The sequence below is a fragment of the Schistosoma haematobium genome, chromosome ZW, assembly GCF_000699445.3.
Source record: "Schistosoma haematobium chromosome ZW, whole genome shotgun sequence".
NCBI classification, from domain to species: domain Eukaryota; kingdom Metazoa; phylum Platyhelminthes; class Trematoda; order Strigeidida; family Schistosomatidae; genus Schistosoma; species Schistosoma haematobium.
In genome coordinates, this window is record NC_067195.1 from 20,009,541 (window position 1) to 20,032,564 (window position 23,024).

Sequence of the window (23,024 nt, forward strand, 5' to 3'; positions counted from 1 at the left end):
AAGTGTGTTACCTACGGACTGGAAGGATGCAATCGTCACTCCACTACATAAAACAGGACCAAGACAACTTTCATTAAACTACAGATCTTTCAGCCTCACCATCGTCATAATTAGAACGCTGGAATAGTCAAAAAGCCATAATGACATTCGTGGGAATCACCAAATTGTGAAACAGTAAACAACATGCTTTCAGAAAAGGTTTGTCTTGCAGAGCAAACCTCATTACAGTAAGGGAGCAATGGATATAGTCTCTGAACAATGGGCGATCAGTGGATCACGGCCTACTGCCGAGAGGTTGAGACCAAGGGGTTTAGAACCCTATTGGCTCTAAGACGCACACCCATCAAACTAGATACTACAATGTTCACTACAGTATACAAAATCTTAGTGAGAACTAAGATTGAAAACTGCGTACAATCTGCAAGCCCATGTTTTAAATGTGACTCAGATATCCTAGAAAAAGTACAGAGGGCAGCTACTCATGCACCTCTAAAACTCTGTGGTTTACGATGCAAAGAACGACCTGAAAACCTAGACATATTTACTCTGTTCTATCACAAATTAAGAGGTAATCTGATTTTGATGTATAGAATACTGAAGATGCCACAGATATTTGGAGCGTGACAACGCTTTAACCAGTAATACCTCCCATTATGAATCGTTCCCACTTAGTGAAATCAAGAGTCAGAAACGAGGAGGTTCGAAGATATATTTTATAGGCTATCAATATATTGAGAATCGACTGGGCTAAACTGGCTAACGATTGTATGTTAAGTTGAGCACGGCATCACCACTCGTGATCTACTACAGATGCATGACCAAGCGCCTTTAGCTAGGTGAGTCCATTAAAACTATTATGTGGTCAGCATCCAATGTCGAAGACTTACAGAGCTATTTATTTTAGGGATTTATTTACTACTACAGTGCTAAGAAATGATTTTGGAACAAATATATCCTCTCTTTTCCCTTCCACTAGATCGAGGCATATCATGGGACATCACAGACGAATATAAAATGCAAGAGCGAACAAAATATCCATGGCATACAGGTTTTTACAACGAGTCGTTAATTCTAGGAACCTGTTACTTGAAGCAGTGGTGTGTGCAGCTCATTCACAGAAGCATACTAAAAAAGAATATCATAGGCCGTAGGCCTTCTGTCCTTACTACACAAATAAAAAATCTGAATCTGACTTCTGAGCAAAAAAACTGAGCATCGACAAAGGCGGTCCGATCAAAATGCCTGTTTCAAGGCGTGACAAGAAAGGTAAGCTCAGGACGTTCTCTGTATCCAGTCCTTTTCAGTCGAACTTACTCAGGTTCTAAAACATGCTCCTAAGAAAAAAGAGCACATTGCAAAGGTAGTAAATCGGTGGTAATCTTATGCAGCTTTAAGGTTCGTCAATATCTGGATGAATATGGAAGAGTATATGTAGTGACTCTGCAAAATCCTCGCACCCAAAAAGTTTCCGAAATGCGAAAAAGCATGGTGAAAATCAAGTTATTCCTGATTTATATGATACACTGTTTAGGCTTCTATTTGGTGTCAACAAGGTGACGACTTTGGCGTTGGGTAAAACTCATGAAGATAGTTATCGACCAAAATTGCACCTTTTATCCAAATATCTTAAGGGACAGTGTGCCCTCCTATTTTCACGATCATCGCCTTCGGAATTACGCGAGCAGCTTGATGCGTTCCGGTCGTCAGAATACAGTAGACCAGGTGTACTTGCTGAGCAGACTGTGAGTTTTAATATTTCTTTACTGACCTAGTTCGTAATGCCATATATCATGTGACCCTGCAATTAAAAAACCTAATTAGATGTAACCCACAGTTGTGGTTCAAGACTTAATCGGTAATGTTAATCTCCATTTTATTCCACTGAAGTATTTGTCCATTAAAATGAAGAAATCTGTTCTAAGAAGTGTTGACCCATAAAAATTTCTACAGAGAAATTCGGGTCGTCATTTCCATTATTCCACTGTTATGTTTTGCGTTCTCTAAAGTTATTGCATCGAGTCGTTCAAGAATGTCACTTTGAATGAGTGAGTGTTATCTAAGTGCTCCACAGTAAGCGGTGTCATTTCGAGCAGACTATCCCGTATATACATCATCGGTGGCATTTGCTTGACTGGCAGACCCTTAAAGGTGATCTGTTCCAGGTGGTCTAACTAACACATTTTCTAAACTTTCGAATCCTAACAAACTTCATAACTCGGTTGAAAAAACAAAGTGGTTACTTTCTGGGCTGAAATAATTTGATTTAAGCGATCGGGTGCCGTCATAACTATGATCTTACTTGTTACTAGGGTGACTCCAAACCGCTCATTTATGTTTTCAATAGATCGTACACGAAACCGTGCTTTCAACTGTCTTCTGAATCTTCAGTTTCATAAGACGATGGATATCAAAGATGGCAATCATGTGTAAACTCATGTGACGAAAAAAACTACTGTCAGCCCCTTCGGGCTCCATGCCTATCTGAACACTACCAAATCTCATTTAAGAATAACAGTGTAATGGTAGTTAGAAATTCAAAGAGGTAATTTGTCAAAAACGATAACTTACATGATCTAAAGAAGTTAGTTTTCGGCCCGAAATACTATTCTCTTGGATTAAGATGGCGAGAAACTTATTTTATAACTTGTGTAGGTCAGTCGCACTCATCTTTTTCGTATTTATTTAATAGTTGATTACATATAAGTGAAATATCTCGCATATTCCTTTTCGTTGTTTCGTGAGAATAGCATATTCACTTAAATTTCCGTCTGCTTCCCATGATTTCAGTAGGATTAACTTTCTCACGAAGCTGAACATGTAATATTATTGTAAGAGTACCTTCATTCACCTGGTCATCTATTCTAGAGGCCTATGCTTGTGCAATTCTGTAGTCCTTATCCAGGTTCCTAAACACGTCGTGACAGACCATATATTACAATTTTCTACCCTGTCTCATATCAAGCCTACCAACCCCAGTTTTTCCACCCAGTTCCAACGTCTGCAAATAATGCACGAAGTGGAATCCACTGAGATGACATTCGTAACATATGTTCGAGTCACTGAAGCTAGTGTTTCAAGACGATGATACCAACTGGGTTTTCTTCACCGTTCCTAAGCACTCATTGCCAAACCTCAGAATTACTTGTATGTTGCTACCAACGTAAGTCAACAATTCCTCCGTAATAAAGATGAATAAACAAAGAAAGTCATCGATCTTCGACTCGGAGGCCAAGTTTCATAACTATAGAGCAATGCTCCTCTCACCGATGTGTTTCCAACCAGAATTCTTAATGCCTGGCCAGCATTAAAACCACCATGGATGACCCAGATCCCCATATTTCTCTTTGGTTTTCGTTATACATGAGTTGGTTTTATGTCACTCCACCACTAGCACTCACAACACCACTACTGAGTCATATTACCCGTCTATAATTAGCGCGGACCCCAGATAAGTGATCTGTGCTCATTAATATGGTTCAGTCCACTTGCCAGTGACTCCGTAGACTGGTGTCTTGTTTTGGTTTGTCTGACCCTAGTTTCTTTCCAATCTGCTCATACACCAGTAAATATTATGTGTCAGGTGGTGATTATACGTAAGTAAAACATGTCCCAACCACTTCAGTTGATGAATATTCACTATTTCACCAACCAATCTACCGTCTTTACCCCGTACTGCGCGTATAATCTCATTTCTCGTTCGGCGCTAACAATGCATAATTCTTTGGAAAAAGCTATGATCAAAAACTAGTGGTTTACGAACACTTTATTACTATTGGCCTTATCACAGTCATAAAATGAGTATAGTATAGTATAGTCATCCTCTTGTTGGAAGATTTCTATCGTGTCTACTATACAGATGAAATAAGTCGGCAAACGCCGACCGTACCTACTGAATCTGTGTTGAAATTACGTCCGATACCAGTACGTCAGGGCTAATAAAGACTCAAGATGTGTGAAGCGGTCAGCACACTCAACTGCTTCATTCCCTATCATTAACTCACTCATTGGTGTAGGCCAGTCCTAAAGCAAAATTCCGCACTTTAAGGGAGGAAATCCCATTCTAAATGTGCCTGGATTGTTGATAAAGGTCGTTAGGAGAATGTATTTTGTTAGCGTCGTCGACAGATTACTATGTCATTTGAATAATCAGTGAATCCTTTGGTAGAAGTTAAATCCTAGACCAGGCAGAGGTCGAATGCATTGTCTCTAAAAAGTTCTGAAGTTAAATAAAAATTGAGAAATTGCGAAACCCTTATCGACACCTTAAAGCCGGCAATTGTGATTGTGGTTCTCCATAAGCTCTAGTTCTGCCAGTTGCAGAGAGTTTGTACAAGGTTGGTTCATTTCTTTGGTACGCCTTTCAGTGACAAACACTCGTAAAACATGACCAAAAACGTCGAATACTCCCTTAACGTCAAGAAATACGACTATAGTCAGATATAGGTATGCACACCTCGGTTCTATGACACGACGATGGGTAGGTATTTGATCGCCATTCCCATATCCAGATCTAAAACTAGTCTTGTTTTCTCAGGTTTGTTGTTCACAAGCCCCAGTTAAGGATTGGAATGGGCTTTTGAGTTATTCTTTCTACTAACTAATTCTTTCTTCCTGTACCATATATTTATATGCAATCTTCCTTTTATATATTACCACCATTGAATTAACTACTTCTATGTATTCGGTGTTCATCTTATGCTAATGAGGTATGACAACTCGGACCAGTGCATATATATGCCTGATCCTACATTGTAACTAACTGAGTTATTTCACAAGTATTATATCAAACAGACAAATACCAACATGGAGTCTAGCACAGATATGTAACGGCCCAAATCCTCACTCCGGGTTAGCACGACAAGATGAGAGTAACACAAGAAATCAAAGTAATATGTTATCAATTAAGAGAAAAAGACTAAACCTTTGAGATTTAGTCCGAAAAGACTATGAAAACGTATGTATGCAAGAAACAGATCGAGAGGAAGATAAATAATGAACTCATCTGCGCCGATGTGAACGATTCTGAGCTGTATCACCTAACATCTCCAACCAATATTGGTGGTCTTTATCGCTCAGACCTCAACTAGGTAGCCTAGATTGGTCAATACGGCTCAAACCGACGGTTAATAACTTAATAGATCGATGCAGCGTTTTGATTTGTTCCCTCCTAGCTTTCTTCCAACCTACTTCTGAACTAGTAAGCATCACTTATCAAGGTAGACTGTAGCCAGGCCTACGTAATTCATGCTTCAACCATTTCAGTCGATGAACATTTACAACTTCAACCAATTCCCAACCTTTGCCAAGTACGATATCCTTGACCTCATTATTTCTCACTCGGTCGTTCCACGAAACCCGAACAATATTTCAAAGACAAATATGATCAGGAACATTCAGCTTTCACATGTCTTCTACTCCCATGTACCATGTGTTATATCAGTTCAGCTTTATTTGTGAATAGTTGTCGTAGGTTGGTTGCCTCCATTTGTTCTTGCGCGCTTGTTGACTGTCTTTTTGGTCGAATTCTGACCTTTTGATTGACTGATCATGTCCATATGGGTTGGTTTGTCGTACGTTGGTGTTTCTTTTGATTACCAATTGGGTTTAACTCCATGCTCCTAAAAATTCTCTGGGATTCTTGAAGTTTCCCAAATGGATATACGTCTATTGTTACTCACATGTATTGCTGTAAGTGATCATATAATATTTCGCCCCACTACTAATCTGTGCTTATATATGGGCAGGTAAACGAGACACCCACATTGTCCTATATGGTCTTTATCGTAGTTGATACGACTTCTTTTGTAAATAATGTTGCATTTGTCTTCTTTCACTGTTATCTTTGTCTCCGTTAACTGCAATAAAGTGATTGCATTGGTTCGTTTATTTTATGGAAGTAAAATTCATGAGCGTGTTTGTACTAGATTACTTTGATAGGTGATTGCTGAAATCAAAGAGACGGTGGGGATATTTTATAATGACCGCTTGTTTGAAAACTAAGTTACTGTGTTCTAGTTCATACTACTGTAAAATTCGAAGGCTAATGTATTCCGAGGACCGCTATAACTGTTTATAACGGTAGATAACTTTGTTAATGACTTCCAAGAATTAGATAAAGATAGCTGTTTTTTGGAAACGATTGGTTTGGATTATGATCTCATGTTGGTTCAGTTATATTTTGCCTACGTAAATCTAAACTTGATGGAGAAAAACTTGAGTGACTTCTCCGAAATCGCTTCTAAAACAATAATTCTAAGCGTATTCAGAATAAAATCTTATGTGTTGTGCTTCAGACAGTTTTGCCCTATTTTTGTTCTTTTCGGTTACCGATTTATTTTCTATCGAAAATACCAGAGATTACTTACTATGATTTAAGGATCAATGTTCATTCCTAGCTAAAATAAGCTGTTCGTAAGTTTACGTGATAGTGTAGTGAACAGAACACAAGTTGGGACAATCTAATGTATTTGGCACAAAATTACAGGACTTGTTAATAACTAACAATCATGTAGTAAATACTAAATTTGCAAAATGTCCATCAGTTGTTTCAAAATGACTCAGACTTCATTGTTCCTGCATTTTCATAGAAATTGCATTCTGTTTCTATTCTTTACTGTTCGGTCCTCTTGTCTGCTACCACACATTCTGTTCACGACTAACATATACTACTTATGTCAATATAAGTAGCACACTCCACAATAGTATTGATGGGTTATTCTCCGTTATGAAATAATCACAGGCAATTTATACTCAACATTTGACGAAGTGTAGTGTATTTGGATATTCGCTGTTGATCCCTAAACTATGAATGCAATTTAGTACATCTGATTGCTCAAGATTTTCTTCGTGTACATCCTATTTTCAGGTCTGGATTGCATCTGGTCCGTTGCCCAAATTTCCTCACTCTATAGAGCCTGTTTTGCGCCAGTTAGGAATGCCTGTTAAACTAGTCAAAGGTGTTGTTCATTTGGAGAGAGAGTATCTTGTGTGCCGCAGAGGGGATGTACTTTCACCTGAACAGTGTCGTATTCTAGTAAGTAACGGTTGTGTTTATACAGCTCCACAATATTCATTCGGAACTTTTTCAAATAACAAAATAAATTCGTCAGATATCGCACACTAATATTCTTGTTCAACAACTTTCGGTTATTTTGTCAAACTTACAAATACATTCACCGATAAGTTTCACTCCATAAACTCTACAATGATTTATACTAATCATTTTGGTTGTCAGTAATACTCAATAAGTACATTTAGCGTAGTACTAAGTTAATTTGATTTTGCACCATAGACCTATATTTTTCTTTTCAAACTAAATAGTTCTAATATGTTCGATGTATATAAATTACAATAAAACTTACTTTCTTCAACAGGTTCTTTGTCGTTCACATTTTTTAGCTTTTGTATTAAGTATGGTCACCTAATACTAGTTTTTAAAATATTTCAAATGCTTTACATCGTTACCATTTAGTTTGAGGTTAAACTTGTAGTTTCAGTTAAACAGGATTTCATTCAGTAAAATAATCAACAGACTTGAAATGCTCTTCGACGGTCTCATGTATACTCACTGCCTTCTCGCACTGGCAGTGTATAACGATATTGGGAGGACGGAAAGCTAATGTTTCGGCACTTTAACCGAGTTTTTGGGTACGGAGGATCCACTTAGAGGAGTTAAAGAATGATCTCAAGTCACTAACTGGTTGGATGTTGAATGCTGTCACCGACTACAAGCACGGAACCAGTGATTCAAAAACCACGTATGTCATTCTAACTGGTCTCCTTCAGCGTTTGCATACTAATGCAGATCGGATGACATATAAGGTTGGCTGTCTTTAGAAAGTTTCAACATCGATATCTGTTGTCTATCCGAGATTCATACTTAAGACTCTAGTGAAGTACTACAAATTCGCTCTCCATCTGTCTCTTCGAAAAGCTGGTTTCACGTGCGTTTATCCGAGCACCTTGTGGCACCTTCCTCTGGTGTGTTGACGTTTATGTCGCACTCAGCGTTAAAGTTGAGGCAGTACTTATCGATTGGATGCCTATTAACAATCGGTTATATATTATTAAGTTAAAAATTCCCATCAAAGTGCGAAGAAATCGGTGTGAGATACGATGTCTTTTTGTTATCTCCGCCTATGCAAGACCACAGATGCCTTAGAAATATTGCTGGCGTCTGCTGGGATCACCGGGTAAGTAATAGTGAGGTTAGACGCAGGGTATTAGGGAATGATGGTAAATCAGTTGATGAGGTTATGAATCTTCATTGACTGAGATGGTTGGGCCACGTGTTACGTATGCCTGAATACCGATTACCACGACGTGCAATGCTATCCGGTATTCGAGATGGTTGGAAGAAAGTTAGGGGCGGCCAAACCAAAACGTGGCATCAGTGCTTGAAGTCACTAACTTCTAGTCTGAGCCATGTTGGTAGATGCAGACTACTTGGTTGGGGTCCGCGTGACTATCGTAACCGATGGTTGGAGACTCTTGGTGACATGGCTCAGAATCGATCACAATGGCGTCGGTGTATAGACTCCCTGTCTTCCCTTAAACTAAGAGGTTAAAATCGCTTCATATCTTTCTTTCTACGAACCAATTTTTTCTTCTTGTACTATATCTCTATATGCAATCTTCCTCTTATATATTACCACCTTTGACCTAACCACTGCTATCAATCCGGTGTTCATCTTGTTGTGCTGATGCGGTATGGCAACCTGGACCGATGCACATATGTGCCTGGTCCTACGTTGTAGCTGACTGACTGACTGACTGACTATGCTAAGACCCGGATGCGTTTTATTACCAGTTACCTGTTCTAAAATGTGTGTCAAATAGGTATTGTAGTACTAATCGGAGACTTGAATCCACATATCTGGCGTCTAGGCATAGAGGAGAGTCGTTTTGGTGACCAATGGGGACTTGTTGGTCGCAGGTTAAATAACGGCGACCGTCTACTGCGACTTTGCGCAGAGTACAACCTAACTTTGGCTAGCACTACCTACTGTTACAGTCATCGCCGATGTGCTACCTGGCATCCTCCTTTTGCATCTCAAACCTACCTGAACTTAGTGATTACACAGCGATCAGCTACCGCTGACATGGTTGTATACAAGACTGCCGTTCCTTTTGGAGCACCTATCTGAAATCTGATCATTGTCGTGTTTGCGCGAACTTTAAGTTTCAGTAGCCAAAAAATTCATCGTCCCGAAAGGGTCGATGTCAGCAAATTAGTTGCAGCTTCTACTTCAACTAAATATCAAACCGAGCTAGGTTCAAGGCTACTTGTCAGCCCATCAAAACATACCGATGAGCATTGGCAGCTATTGCATGACACCATGAAAATGGTGAGTAAAGTCGCTTGCGGCTTCGCGAAACGTATCACTTATGAGCACTGCGTTTCTTCAGGCTCCTTACAACTCATCGAAGCCCATTGGTCTACTCCGGGTGATCGCGAGTTTGACCACAAACATAGACTGTTACATAACAAAATTGATCAAAGCCTGGGCGAGGACCGAGAAAGCTGGTGGTCGAAGCGTGTCAATGAGTTAGAAGCAGCAGCTGCATCTGGTAACTGTCAGAAGCTCTTTCAACTCATCCGAGTCAGTCAAACAATCTGAAGATGATAGGATATCAATCACTGACATCTATCGACGTATCGGACGATGGACAAAGTTTTTCGTGAGGAAATTCAACTGGTCTGATGTCCCGATGACATCACTTAGACTGTCCTTCACTAAATGGCCAATGAAGACTGATCCACCTGACGAGGCAGAAGTCTGCAAGAAGCTCCAACTTCCGAAGAACCACCAATCACCAGACTCAGATGAATTCCTGCGCCTCTTAAAGATATTTTGGCGACTTTTTAACTAAAGAGTTGACTGAATTGTTCCATTCAAGCAGTGGGGTTGGGCAGGGTTCCTCAACCTCACCATTCCTCTCCAACTTTGATATCTATGACGTTCTGGAAACAGCTCTGGTGGATGTAGGTAATGGTGGTGTAGATCTGTTACCTGGAGAAAGACTTCTCGACCTTGAGTATAAGGATGATATTGTCTTACTGTGTGATTTTACTCAAACAATGTAATTTCCGCTTAGTCAGTCGACAATCAGTGTTCGCAGATATGGAGTGTACTTTCTACTTTCTAAATGCGAAGTAATTTTACAAGACTAACAGAAGCCTGTTCCTGATCTTACTTTTGGAAGTTAGAAGTTGTTGAAGAGTTCATGCGAACGGGTAGTTGTGTAAGTGCTGGTGGTGGCGTGACTGAAAGGTAAGAGAACCACGAAGGAAAGCGTGCTTGAAGCATTAGGATCGTATTGACAACTGTATAGATTTGTCTGCCGAATTACTAGGAAGCTACTTTGTATGTTATTGTCTATGCTGATTGGTTTTATTGGTGACAGTCATTTATAAGCTGATTTACTTGGTCTCCACTAAAATGTGACGTTTGTAACATTAGTTTTTGCTGGTTTATGGTCACTTCAATTAATTTATTGATAATAAGATCGAATTGAATATGATTGTGGTAGTATATTGTGCAGTTAATGAAATTTTAAGTATTTCCTTAAAACTAGTCTTCCCAAGTAAATGGTCCGTAACAAATCTTTCTAGAGCATTACTGATATTTACAATTACTGTGCTTAAATTCAAGGTGGCAAAATGGTGCATACTCAGCTACTTGAGTCTCGTCTAATCAAATCAGATTTAGTTATAAAAGATAACGATACCCAGTTTTCACTTTCGATTCTAAAATGATCTCACTTTTTCGTTGTCTATTCCGGAAACATTTTTTCGCCTAGAGATATGATTTTCAAAAGACTGCATACCTTAACATCTTTCTCGACATCGGCTTAATGGCGTTGTAGTAATGTAGTGAACGAGAACACAAGTGGGGACAACCGAATGTCTTTTAATACAACATTACAGAATATCTTTATAAAATCTGGGAACCATACAATAAATACTTCATTTGCAAAATACCCATCAATTGTCTCAGACTTTTTTGTCCTTTCGCTTCCATAACGATCACTCTCTGTTCTCGTCCTCTTCGATTTTCTCAATCTTCTGCCGTTAGGCACTCCACTTTCGATTGGTGATACATACATACATACTACTACACACACCACAGAAGGACTTAATTTTCCCGCATGTTGATCTGAAAACTACTCAACCACCTGTCGAAACAAACTCGGTATCTATTATGAAGAATAATTGAATCTATAAATACATTGATTTATTCGGATGTATTTTAGTGAGTCTAGTATGTTTCTTGAAACGGATCGACATCTTTCCGAAAATAAAGTGATGACCGTACGATAACGACATTATGTATATTAGTAATTGCGACTTGGGTAGGTTCAATTTTCAATACAATGTTTTATTGTTTTGGTAACTAAAAAGAAAACTGTTTCAGCACCTCCATTGACTCTGATTTCGAACTGATGCATAATTCCTTCAACTTTTCGGAATGAATCTTAGACCGAAATAACCATTTTAATTTCATGGTAATGTTTCACATAATGACGACTTTTCTCAGCATCTGTAGTAGCTGGACATGGTTGTAGTTTTTGTCAGACTTGTTCAACTGTTTTTATTGATACTTGTGGGTTTATGTATGTATATCCATTTAAATTGTACAAATTATTACATGTTGTTTCGTCTTCTGATGAAATTTTCATTTTTATAATCACCAGTGTTAAGAGATGTGTACAAAATATACACCACCCTACTGTTGAAGTAGTAGTTTGTAATTTTTTTTTGTATTTGTTTATAAGTTATTATTTTCGAATTATTTTGTATTTCAGAAGTTATTTCAAATTGAAATCTCCGAATTTCGCGTTGGCCTGCTTGCAGTTTGGACAGACGGTGAGGGGGTCGAAGAGTTAACAGAAAAAGATAGTTGTATGATGCGCACTTCGCTCCATCCTGAAGTTCTTGTTGTTTGTAAACAGTTAGATGATGGTTTGTATTACTTTATTCCGCAACCATATGAAAATAAAGGCGAATCACCTGTTAACGAAGCTATGGAAGAGGACTAATACTTTTCTAAATATATAATTGTAGATACTATTGTGAATAATTTTTTAAGTCATTCGAGATAAGGTTTGCGATGAAATATAAGGTTATTCAGTGCCAAATGTCTTCCTTAAATACTCTGACTCCGACTCAACCATTTAATGAAGTAACACTCAGACAAATCTAATTAAATTTAGTGTGAGTTAACCTACTAAGACTGTTCAAACTATATTATCACTGTGAAGGTGTCAATAAACAAATTGTCATTATTATTACTAATTGCCTTGGTTTCAATTTCACTTCAGAGCTGAATTTTTATAAACGCTAGTTTTCTGTTAATCAATTTCTTTTGTAAGAAGTGTTTCCATTATTAGGATAGAATTATTCAGTCTGAATTTGTCATCTTTATACGCCAAAGTGGTTCGATTGTATCCTCAGTTATCGTCAGAAACGAACATGAACAACTTGTGACGTTGGATAATATATGGTTTAGAGTTGGCTTCCTACAGTGAAACTATTAGCTAATTTTTCTATGCTTTATCATAAGGTACTACCATCCTTTTCGAGTGAATCCATAGACATGTTTATCTCGTTTATACACATATAATGACGGCAGAAAAGGCTGCAAGAGAAGGAAACATGAGACAACTGTATGACACGACAAAGAAACTCTGGAAATCGCCGCAAACCAGAACGACCAGTGAAAAGCAAGGAAGGCTAGGTAACCACCAACATTGAAGACCAACAAAACAGGTGGGTAGAACACTTCAAAGAACTCTTGGATCGACCAGCTCCACTGAACCCAATCAACAACGAAGCAGTACCCACGGACTTCCTAGTCAATGTTGACTCACCAATAATTGAAGAAATCAGCATGGCCATCAAGCAAATCAAGAGTGGCAAAGCAGCAGGACCAGACAATATTCCGGCAGAGGCACTAAAAGCAGACATAGCGGCAACTGCAAGTCAGTCAGTCAGCTACAACGTAGGACCAGGCACATATGTGCATCGGTCCAGGTTGCCATACCGCATCAGCACAACAAGATGAACACCGGATTGATAGCAGTGGTTAGGTCAAAGGTGGTAATATATAAGAGGAAGATTGCATATAGAGATATAGTACAAGAAGAAAAAATTGGTTCGTAGAAAGAAAGATATGAAGCGATTTTAACCTCTTAGTTTAAGGGAAGACAGAGAGTGTATACACCGACGCCATTGTGATCGATTCTGAGCCATGTCACCAAGAGTCTCCAACCATCGGTTACGATAGTCACGCGGACCCCAACCAAGTAGTCTGCATCTACCAACATGGCTCAGACTAGAAGTTAGTGACTTCAAGCACTGATGCCACGTTTTGGTTTGGCCGCCCCTAACTTTCTTCCAACCATCTCGAATACCGGATAGCATTGCACGTCGTGGTAATCGGTATTCAGGCATACGTAACACGTGGCCCAACCATCTCAGTCAATGAAGATTCATAACCTCATCAACTGATTTACCATCATTCCCTAATACCCTGCGTCTAACCTCACTATTACTTACCCGGTGATCCCAGCAGACGCCAGCAATATTTCTGAGGCATCTGTGGTGAAATACTAATAGCTTACGAGTGTCTTCTACTCTTAATGGCCATGTCTCGCTGCCGTAAAGTAAAACAGAATGGACTGCCGCGCAGTATACTCGTCCTTTTATTGATAGATGGATATCTCGCCTTCGCCAAAGGTGACGCAAGTTGGCAAAAGCCAAGCGAGCTTTTCGAATCCGTGCTGAGATTTCGTCAGACACCAACCCATTAGGGCTGATCAGACTTCCAAGATAAGTGAAGTTGTCAACGCGTTCAACTACTTCACTCCCTATCCTTAGTTCAGGTGTTAACGCAGACCAGTCCTGAAGCAACAACTTGCATTTAGAGGAAAAGAAGCGCATTCCAAACATTCTGGCATTGTTGCTCAGTGCTACCAGGAGACTTTGCATTTTGTCAGCGTCTTCACCAAACAGGACTATGTCATCTGCGTATTCTAAGTCGATAAGTGGACCTCCTGGTAGGAGATCAATACCCGAGAATTCAGTTGACGAGAATGTTATTTCCATCAGTAGATCTATGATTAAGTTAAACAAAAATGGAGAAAGTGGACAGCCTTGACGGACACCACTTGAGGTTGCAAAAGTAGATGACAGTTCGCCATAAGCTCTCACTCGACTAGTAGTGTTCGAGTAAAGAGCCTTTACAAGGTTTATGTACTTCTGAGGTACGCCTTTCAATGACAGACACTGCCACAGAATCTCGCGGTCTACAGAGTCAAATGCTGCTTTTAAGTCGAGAAAAACCACCATTGTCGGACGCCGATAAGTATGCCTGTGTTCTAGAATCTGACGAATGGTGAATATGTGGTCGATGCAGCCACGATCAGGTCTGAAGCCAGCTTGAGTCTCTCGTGTTTGCAGTTCACGAGTCTTAGTTAGGCGTCTGATAATTATCGAGGCTAGTATTTTAGATATTATATTAGTTAAACTAATCCCTCTGTGGTTGTCACAGGATGATTTTGACCCTTTCTTATATATTGGGACGATAAGTGATTGTGACCAGTTAGATGGGATAACGTCTAACTCCCAGATCTTAGCTAAAATATTAGTCAACCTAATCGCTAAAATTGGACCACCATCCTTAAAGACCTCTGAAGCCAGTCTATCTGGACCAGCTGCCCTTCCTCGTTTCAGACTAACTATAGCCTTTTGAACTTCAGCAAGATTTGGGGGACCTACTTCAATGTTCCATTCACGCTGTCTGCGAATGGAGGGTAGTTGTAGAGTAGCTGAAGGCCAGTTGAACTGTTCTCTGAAATGTTCCGCCCATCGTTCTAAACGTCTGGACTGGGAGCAGATGAGAGTGTCGTCTTTTTCCGATATAATCTCACTTACACTTGACTTATTAATTCCAGTTTCTTTTATTAGTCTGTAAAGCTGTCTTGTATTCCCTATAGTTGCCGCCTTTTCCATCTCTTTTGCTTTCGTTGCCCACCACTGCTCACGGTCGTTTCTTAGACTTTTTCTTAACCTAGATCTGATTTGTTGTCGCTCTTCATCATGTTCGGAACCTGATGGGACGAGTTTACGAGAATCCATCAGTGTGATAGACTTTGAAGAAATCCACTGGTCCTTTGTAACTCTGTGGTTTAAGTCGCTAATAGATGTCACTGCTGTTTCCACAGCTGCTTGTATGTCTTTCCAAGCAACATCTGGGTCAGCCTAGTCTTCAGAACTACCTAATTGTGAACTCAGTTGTTCTTGGAACCTATTTATGGTTTTCTCGTTACTCAACTCAGTTCTAATGGGTCTTTTAATGTGGCTTTTTGCGTCCAGTGAGGCGCAAGCAGATGCGTGCCCGTATTAGGGCGTGGTCGGAGTCCAAGCAGGTACTCCAGAATGAGCGACAATCTTCTACCGACCCTCTCCAACGATGTCTATTCGAGTCCATCGTTGGTTTGGTGTAGGGGATCGCCATGTTAGACGATATCTCTCCTTATGCTTAAAATTTGTGTTTGCTAAAAATAAACGATTGTCTGAGAACAGTTGCAGCAGACGATCACCATTATCTGTTCGCTGTGCCGGAATGCTAAAATATCCACCTAAATGCCTTTCTGTTTGGTTTAAGCTATCTATCTGAGCATTAAAGTCACCCCTACGAGTACTATGTCTGAGCGTTTAGCTTTCTGAAGAAGTTCAGAAAGCTTTCTGTAAAATTCATCTTTCACATCATCTGAGCTGCAGTCAGTGGGAGCGTAGGCAAGAACGACGAAAAGGCAACGACGTGTGTCCCTATCCTTCCGAGTTCTTACGGAGCCGTTTAGCCGAATAACACATAGACGACTGTTGACCGGGATCCACTCTAGCAGTGCTTGTTCCGCCCTCATGCTTAGTGCTATGCCTACACCTGCCAGTCCACGAGAACTGGCCATCGGGTCACCAGATACACATAGGGTGTATCTCGTTGGCTCTCCGTTTTGCCGAGGTGAGGTCAAGTGAATGACCACACTGGAATCCTGTATGCGTGTTTCGGAGACAAAGCATACATCAATGGAAAGAGACTCTAGGGTTTTAGCCAAGGAAGCCTGCTGACCGATTTGACATAGGGTGCGTACGTTGAAGGCTCCAATGTGTAGTTTGGAGCGAGGTTTCAGTAGACCTGGGACAGAGTTTTGAGCACTAGAATCGTTGGCTATGGTGACACTTGAGGAGGAAGCCGAAAGAGGACATTTAGAGTTGAAAGTCGATGTAGGAGGAATAATAGGAATTGAAGAGGAAGGTTGATTATGAATACAGTGGTCTTGGATGCTGTTAGAGGTATGAGGGCCGTTATCACTTCCCGGTTGCCCACACCGTGGAAGGGTTCTTCTGGAGGTACCTGAAAAGGAAATTGGATTAGAGGCGGTCTCAGTGACCTGAGAGCGTGACCGCAGTGCCCAAGGGACAACTGCTTGAGGCCGGTCGCGCACGGCCTTTTCGTGGGAGGTTTTTGACGTGTTAGCTCCGTTCTTCAAAGGGCCTTACCGCCGGAGACGGAAATCCGTGAGGTAAGGTGAGGTGTGCATTTTTAGGGTCGACCTTTTCTAACCCCACCACTCCTTGTGGGAAGGCAGCATCGCTGTCATGCTGGTTGTCTGAAGGAAACACCTTACTGCTGTCACACCTCTGTACAGTCAGCAGTACGACTTCGCCTTCGGACCTTGGGTTTGTTGCTTTTAGTCTTACCGCTCTTCAACCGACCTGTCTGACATGGTAGGACCTTGAGGAATGATTGTTCCAGCCAGTATAGCTCGGTTGCCTCATCACGATAGGCAAGCCCGACCACCACGTCAAGGTAGCAACAACGGTCGGGAGAACATGTCCAAGCCACCGAAGTCGGTGTTTCAAGATGGTGACATCGATTGGACTATCGTCTCTGTGCCCGAACACACGATGCCGAACCTCTGCATTACTAACATGGTGTTGCCACTGGATGTCAGCAATCCTTCGGAGACAATGATGATCGGACACAGAGAGTCGTCTAACGTCCTCAACTCGGAGAGGCCAGGTTTCACAAGCATAGAGCAAAACTGCTCTCACCGACGCGTTGTAAATCCGACCTTTTACGACCAGACTAACATCACGAAGGCGCCAAAGGTGGCCCGGATTGGCATAAGCCTCTCTAGCTTTCACTATACGTGCATTGATCTCATCACTCACACCCCCACCAGCACTTATACAGATACACAAACTTCTCGACTACTTCTATCTGCTCACCATCTAGGGTGAGTACAGGATTAGGATCCTGCCAGTCTTGTAGAAGTACTTTGCACTTCGAAGGTGCAAAGCACATACCATACCTACGGACACTGATTGCCAACTGATTAAGTGCGGATTGCATGCCTTGGGCATTATCGCACAGTAAGACAATATCGTCCGCATACTCAAGGTCGAGAAGTCTTTCTCCAGGCAACAGATCCACACCACCATTACTTACATCCATCAGAGCTGTTTCCAGAATGTCATCGATGGCAAAATTGGAGAGGAATGGTGAGATTGGGCAACCCTGCCTAACCCCACTGCTCGAATAGAACAATGGAGAAAGGTGGTTGAATGCCCTCACTCTGCCTGAGGTGTTTGTATATAGGGCTTTTAGGATGTTAATAAACTTCTCATGCACACCCTTCTTCAATAGACAATACCAGAGAACAGTCCTGTTCAACTAATCGAAGGCAGCCCTGATGTCAACAAACACTATGATTGTTGGCCTGCAATAAGTATGACGGTGTTCTAACATTTGGCGGAGGGTGAAGATATGATCAATACATCCTCGACCAGAAGGAAACTCAGCCTGCTCCTCGCGAGTCAATCTTTCTCGGGTTTTGAACAATCTACGAAGTATGACGGAAGCCAATACCTTGGACGCAATCGGAAGTAGACTTATCCCCCCATAGTTGTTACAGGAACGACGTGAACCCTTTTTTAAGATAGGGACAACTATCGACTCATTCCATGACGTTGGTACACTCTCTAGTTCCCAAATCTTTGTAAACAACGTCGTCAAATCCTTAGTCAGAAAGCGGACCCTCCCCACTCTCGGCCGTACCAGGGCATTTTGGGGGCAATAAGGCGGATGTCGCTGCCAGCGAACACCATTTGATTTTACTAATCTGCCTAAAAGTTTGATTAAGTCCACTTAGGTGTTGCAAAGAGCTACTGCATAATTCACTTAAAGGTTGGATTTTCTTGTTAGTTGCTCATAAGTTAACAAATCCCATATGAGTACAAAAATTTAAATTCAAACAGCACAAGGGGTCCTTTGTACGTCACCTTGGTTTACCACGGAGTGAAACATTAGGTAGAGGTTTGCCATACGAAGCAGGTTATTATGTTTTTCTGATGATTACAACTCACTAGTCGGATAAGATAGATACCAGTGCTTTAGTAATATTTAGTAGACATATATGTGAGTCATGCAGACTAGTATTACGTAACGAAGGTCTTTAAGTAGGCCACGTAAGTCAACTTAGTACCTAATATGAGAAACAAGCCAGGATACTTTCAGGAAGATGGGTTGAGAAAAAGCAGTTATGAGAATTAGAGTTTTTTAATGTGGTTTGAAGTTATTTTCACAAAAATGCAACCGCCAGTTGAGTTCTTGTCACTCGCTTAACAACTCAATATTGGAATGTTTCTGAAGGGGTTTATCAGTTTCTGCGTGTACTGGCGTTGAGTGAAACTCCGGATTTAATCGGTTTTACCACCTTAAAGCACCGACTTTCTGACTGAGAAATGTCTTCATCTGGAGCATATGATATTCAACAATAAAGCAAACCAGTTGTATTTATTACTGCGAAATAACAAAGAGAAACCAAAACTTCTGATTGATGTACAAAAACTGAAGTTACCAAAACAACTATTGATCCTCAGATTTACTGCTAAGGTGTTGAAAACCTACCTACTTACGCCTGTTACTCCTAATGGAGCATAGGCCGCAGACCAGCATTCTCCAACCCACTCTGTCCTGGGCCTTCTTTTCTAGTTCCATCCAATTCTTGTTCATTTCTCTCATGTCTATTTCAATTTCCCGGCGTAATGTGTTCTTTGGTCTTCCCCTTTTCCTTTGGCCTTGAGGATTCCATGTGAGGGCTTGTCTTGTGACGCAGTTGGGTGCTTTCCTCAATGTGTGTCCTATTCACTTCCAGCGCTTCTTCCTGATTTCTTCCTCCGCTGGGATCTGGTTTGTTCTCTCCCACAGTACGTTGTTGCTAATAGTGTCCGGCCGACGGATCCGAAGTATTTTGCGTAGACAACTGTTAATAAACACCCGTATTTTCTGGATGATGGCTTTCGTTGTTCTCCAGGTTTCTGCCCCATACAGTAGAATTGTCTTGACATTTGTATTGAAAATCCTGACCTTTGTGTTGGTTGACAGTTGCTTTGAGTTCCAGATGTTCTTCAGTTGTAAATATGCTGCTCTTGCTTTGCCGATCCGCGCCTTCACATCTGCATCAGATCCACCCTGTTCATCAATGATGCTGCCCAGATATGTAAAGGTTTTTACATCTTCCAAATCTTCTCCGTCAATTGTGACTGGATTGGTGCATGCTGTGTTGTATCGGAGAATCCTGCTTTTCCCTTTGTGTATATTGAGACCTAATGCTGCTGCCACACTGTTCGTCTTCTCCTGAATTTGTTGTTGCGTTTGGGATAGAAGGGCCAGATCATCTTCGAAGTCTAGATTGTCCAACTGCATCCTAGATGTCCATTGTATCCCGTGCTTCCCTTCAGATGTTGACGTCTTCATGATCCAGCCGATCACCAGGAGAAAGAGAAAGGGTGAGAGTAAGCAACCTCTCCTGAAACCGGTCTTTACTTCGAACGACTTTGTCAACTGTCCTCCGTGCACAATTTTGCAGTTTAATCCATCATATGAATTCTGTATTATATTGACTATCTTCTGAGGCACGCCGTAGTGTCGAAGAAGCTTCTATAGTGTTTTTCTGTCCATGCTGTCAAATGCTTTTTCGTAGTCAATGAAGTTGATGTAAAGTGATGAATTCTATTCAAATGATTGTTCCACAATGATTCGTAGAGTTGCGATTTGGTCTGTACACCACCGATCCTTACGGAATCCTGCCCGTTGGTTTCGAAGTTGAGCGTCTACGGAGTCCTTCATTATGTTTAACAATACCCTGTTGAAGACTTTTCCCGGTATTGAAAGAAGAGTGATGCCCCTGTAGTTATCACAAATGCTGAGATCGCCTTTCTTCGGTATTTTGATCAGAAGTCCCTCTTTCCAGTCTGTAGGTACTTGTTCCTCATCCCAAGTCTTATTGAAGAGAATGTGGAGTATCCTTGCAGTTGCCCCGACCGTTGTTGCTACCTTGACGTGGTGGTCGGGCTTGCCTATCGTGATGAGGCAACCGAGCTATACTGGCTGGAACAATCATTCCTCAAGGTCCTACCATGTCAGACAGGTCGGTTGAAGAGCGGTAAGACTAAAAGCAACAAACCCAAGGTCCGAAGGCGAAGTCGTACTGCTGACTGTACAGAGGTGTGACAGCAGTAAGGTGTTTCCTTCAGACAACCAGCATGACAGCGATGCTGCCTTCCCACAAGGAGTGGTGGGGTTAGAAAAGGTCGACCCTAAAAATGCACACCTCACCTTACCTCACGGATTTCCGTCTCCGGCGGTAAGGCCCTTTGAAGAACGGAGCTAACACGTCAAAAACCTCCCACGAAAAGGCCGTGCGCGACCGGCCTCAAGCAGTTGTCCCTTGGGCACTGCGGTCACGCTCTCAGGTCACTGAGACCGCCTCTAATCCAATTTCCTTTTCAGGTACCTCCAGAAGAACCCTTCCACGGTGTGGGCAACCGGGAAGTGATAACGGCCCTCATACCTCTAACAGCATCCAAGACCACTGTATTCATAATCAACCTTCCTCTTCAATTCCTATTATTCCTCCTACATCGACTTTCAACTCTAAATGTCCTCTTTCGGCTTCCTCCTCAAGTGTCACCATAGCCAACGATTCTAGTGCTCAAAACTCTGTCCCAGGTCTACTGAAACCTCGCTCCAAACTACACATTGGAGCCTTCAACGTACGCACCCTATGTCAAATCGGTCAGCAGGCTTCCTTGGCTAAAACCCTAGAGTCTCTTTCCATTGATGTATGCTTTGTCTCCGAAACACGCATACAGGATTCCAGTGTGGTCATTCACTTGACCTCACCTCGGCAAAACGGAGAGCCAACGAGATACACCCTATGTGTATCTGGTGACCCGATGGCCAGTTCTCGTGGACTGGCAGGTGTAGGCATAGCACTAAGCATGAGGGCGGAACAAGCACTGCTAGAGTGGATCCCGGTCAACAGTCGTCTATGTGTTATTCGGCTAAACGGCTCCGTAAGAACTCGGAAGGATAGGGACACACGTCGTTGCCTTTTCGTCGTTCTTGCCTACGCTCCCACTGACTGCAGCTCAGATGATGTGAAAGATGAATTTTACAGAAAGCTTTCTGAACTTCTTCAGAAAGCTAAACGCTCAGACATAGTACTCGTAGGGGGTGACTTTAATGCTCAGATAGATAGCTTAAACCAAACAGAAAGGCATTTAGGTGGATATTTTAGCATTCCGGCACAGCGAACAGATAATGGTGATCGTCTGCTGCAACTGTTCTCAGACAATCGTTTATTTTTAGCAAACACAAATTTTAAGCATAAGGAGAGATATCGTCTAACATGGCGATCCCCTACACCAAACCAACGATGGACTCGAATAGACATCGTTGGAGAGGGTCGGTAGAAGATTGTCGCTCATTCTGGAGTACCTGCTTGGACTCCGACCACGCCCTAATACGGGCACGCATCTGCTTGCGCCTCACTGGACGCAAAAAGCCACATTAAAAGACCCATTAGAACTGAGTTGAGTAACGAGAAAACCATAAATAGGTTCCAAGAACAACTGAGTTCACAATTAGGTAGTTCTGAAGACTAGGCTGACCCAGATGTTGCTTGGAAAGACATACAAGCAGCTGTGGAAACAGCAGTGACATCTATTAGCGACTTAAACCACAGAGTTACAAAGGACCAGTGGATTTCTTCAAAGTCTATCACACTGATGGATTCTCGTAAACTCGTCCCATCAGGTTCCGAACATGATGAAGAGCGACAACAAATCAGATCTAGGTTAAGAAAAAGTCTAAGAAACGACCGTGAGCAGTGGTGGGCAACGAAAGCAAAAGAGATGGAAAAGGCGGCAACTATAGGGAATACAAGACAGCTTTACAGACTAATAAAAGAAACTGGAATTAATAAGTCAAGTGTAAGTGAGATTATATCGGAAAAAGACGACACTCTCATCTGCTCCCAGTCCAGACGTTTAGAACGATGGGCGGAACATTTCAGAGAACAGTTCAACTGGCCTTCAGCTACTCTACAACTACCCTCCATTCGCAGACAGCGTGAATGGAACATTGAAGTAGGTCCCCCAAATCTTGCTGAAGTTCAAAAGGCTATAGTTAGTCTGAAACGAGGAAGGGCAGCTGGTCCAGATAGACTGGCTTCAGAGGTCTTTAAGGATGGTGGTCCAATTTTAGCGATTAGGTTGACTAATATTTTAGCTAAGATCTGGGAGTTAGACGTTATCCCATCTAACTGGTCACAATCACTTATCGTCCCAATATATAAGAAAGGGTCAAAATCATCCTGTGACAACCACAGAGGGATTAGTTTAACTAATATAATATCTAAAATACTAGCCTCGATAATTATCAGACGCCTAACTAAGACTCGTGAACTGCAAACACGAGAGACTCAAGCTGGCTTCAGACCTGATCGTGGCTGCATCGACCACATATTCACCATTCGTCAGATTCTAGAACACAGGCATACTTATCGGCGTCCGACAATGGTGGTTTTTCTCGACTTAAAAGCAGCATTTGACTCTGTAGACCGCGAGATTCTGTGGCAGTGTCTGTCATTGAAAGGCGTACCTCAGA

At 41.6% G+C, this 23,024-nt stretch overlaps 2 protein-coding genes across 4 annotated transcripts; one reads left to right on the top strand and one right to left on the bottom strand.

The window, feature by feature from the left end:
- Positions 1–1,235: 1,235 nt before the first annotated feature.
- Positions 1,236–12,986, top strand: MRTO4_1 (mRNA turnover 4; the record flags this gene model as incomplete). Of its 3 annotated transcripts, XM_035730612.2 has the most annotated exons (6): positions 1,239–1,266; positions 1,305–1,360; positions 1,396–1,499; positions 1,532–1,742; positions 6,866–7,033; positions 11,809–12,986. In XM_035730612.2, the coding sequence occupies 6 exons, from the start codon at positions 1,239–1,241 to the stop codon at positions 12,040–12,042; spliced, it is 801 nt and encodes a 266-aa protein (XP_035586790.1). In that variant the 3' UTR covers positions 12,043–12,986. The 3 variants fall into 3 exon arrangements, with proteins under 3 accessions (XP_051070654.1, XP_035586790.1, XP_051070655.1); XM_051210641.1 differs by having other exon boundaries at positions 1,236–1,266; positions 1,305–1,742; XM_051210640.1 differs by having other exon boundaries at positions 1,239–1,499.
- A 4,022-nt stretch (positions 12,987–17,008) lies between these two features.
- Positions 17,009–20,124, bottom strand: LAMC1_18 (Laminin subunit gamma-1). Its single transcript, XM_051208613.1, has one exon. It carries the CDS (start codon positions 19,827–19,829, stop codon positions 19,218–19,220), a length of 612 nt encoding a protein of 203 aa, XP_051070656.1. The 5' UTR covers positions 19,830–20,124; the 3' UTR covers positions 17,009–19,217.
- Between the last annotated feature and the right edge of the window lie 2,900 nt (positions 20,125–23,024).